The sequence below is a fragment of the Nestor notabilis genome, unplaced genomic scaffold (assembly GCF_000696875.1).
Source record: "Nestor notabilis isolate BGI_N333 unplaced genomic scaffold, ASM69687v1 scaffold21339, whole genome shotgun sequence".
Taxonomy (NCBI): domain Eukaryota; kingdom Metazoa; phylum Chordata; class Aves; order Psittaciformes; family Psittacidae; genus Nestor; species Nestor notabilis.
The window spans coordinates 1,795-2,738 of NW_009943509.1; the positions used below are offsets into that span (position 1 = coordinate 1,795).

General features: G+C 62.9%; 1 protein-coding gene across 1 annotated transcript in view; it reads left to right on the forward strand.

The window, feature by feature from the left end:
* The window catches only part of LOC104411537 (structural maintenance of chromosomes protein 1A-like), a gene marked incomplete at both ends in the record, with an annotated part of 4,621 nt that overhangs the window by 1,789 nt on the left and 1,888 nt on the right, over positions 1 to 944 (forward strand). The window contains one exon of the mRNA XM_010021980.1: positions 634 to 841. Within this exon, the coding sequence (XP_010020282.1) occupies positions 634 to 841 (208 nt within the window). The remainder of the gene's footprint in view (positions 1 to 633; positions 842 to 944) is intronic.

Below are 944 nucleotides of genomic sequence, written 5' to 3' on the forward strand. Positions count from 1 at the left end.
GGGCTCTTGTCCCTGTGCCCTTGGGGCAGCCCCTGAGGTGGCCCCGTGCCTTTGGGGCAGTCTCCAAGCTGCCCCCTTGTCCACATGCCCTTGGGACCATCCCTGAGGTGTCCCCCATCCCTGTCCCATCTCCATATCCTCATTTCCATGCCCTTGGGACCATCCCTGAGGTGTTCCCCATCCCTGTCCCATCTTCATGCCCTTGGGACAGTCCCTAAGGTGTCTGTTGTCCCCGTACCCCCATCTCCATGTCTCTGAGGTGTCCCTTGTCCCCATCCCCTTGGGACCATCCTTGAGGCATCCCCCATCCCTGTCCCATCTCCATCCCCCATCTCCATGTCCCTGAGGTGTGTCCCTTGTCCCCATCCCCTTGGCTTGCCCTTGGGACACCCCCATCTCCATCCCCTTGGGACCATCCCTGAGGCATCCCCCATCCCTGTCCCATCTCCATCCCCCATCTCCATGTCCCTGAGGTGTGTCCCTTGTCCCCATCCCCTTGGGACCATCCTTGAGGCATCCCCCATCCCCATCCTCCATCCCTCACCCCCCCTGCCCCAGCACAACCCCTGTAGCGGTCCCCAAGGAGCTCCCTTGTCCCCATCCCTCACTTCCCACCTCTCCGTGTGCCCTCAGGCAGTCGCTGGAGGAGCAGAAGCGCCTGGAGGGGGAGCTCACCGAGGAGGTGGAACTGGCCAAGCGCCGCATCGATGAGATCAACAAGGAGCTCAACCAGGTGATGGAGCAGTTGGGGGACGCCCGCATCGACCGCCAGGAGAGCAGCCGCCAGCAGAGCAAGGCCGAGATCATGGACAGCATCAAGCGCCTCTACCCCGGCTCCGTGGTGAGGCCGAGCCCTGGGATCCCCTCCCTGGTTCTTCCATCTCCCCTGGGGTGGGAATGAGCTGAAGATCATCTAGTTCCAACCACGGGCCCCTTGTCCCCTT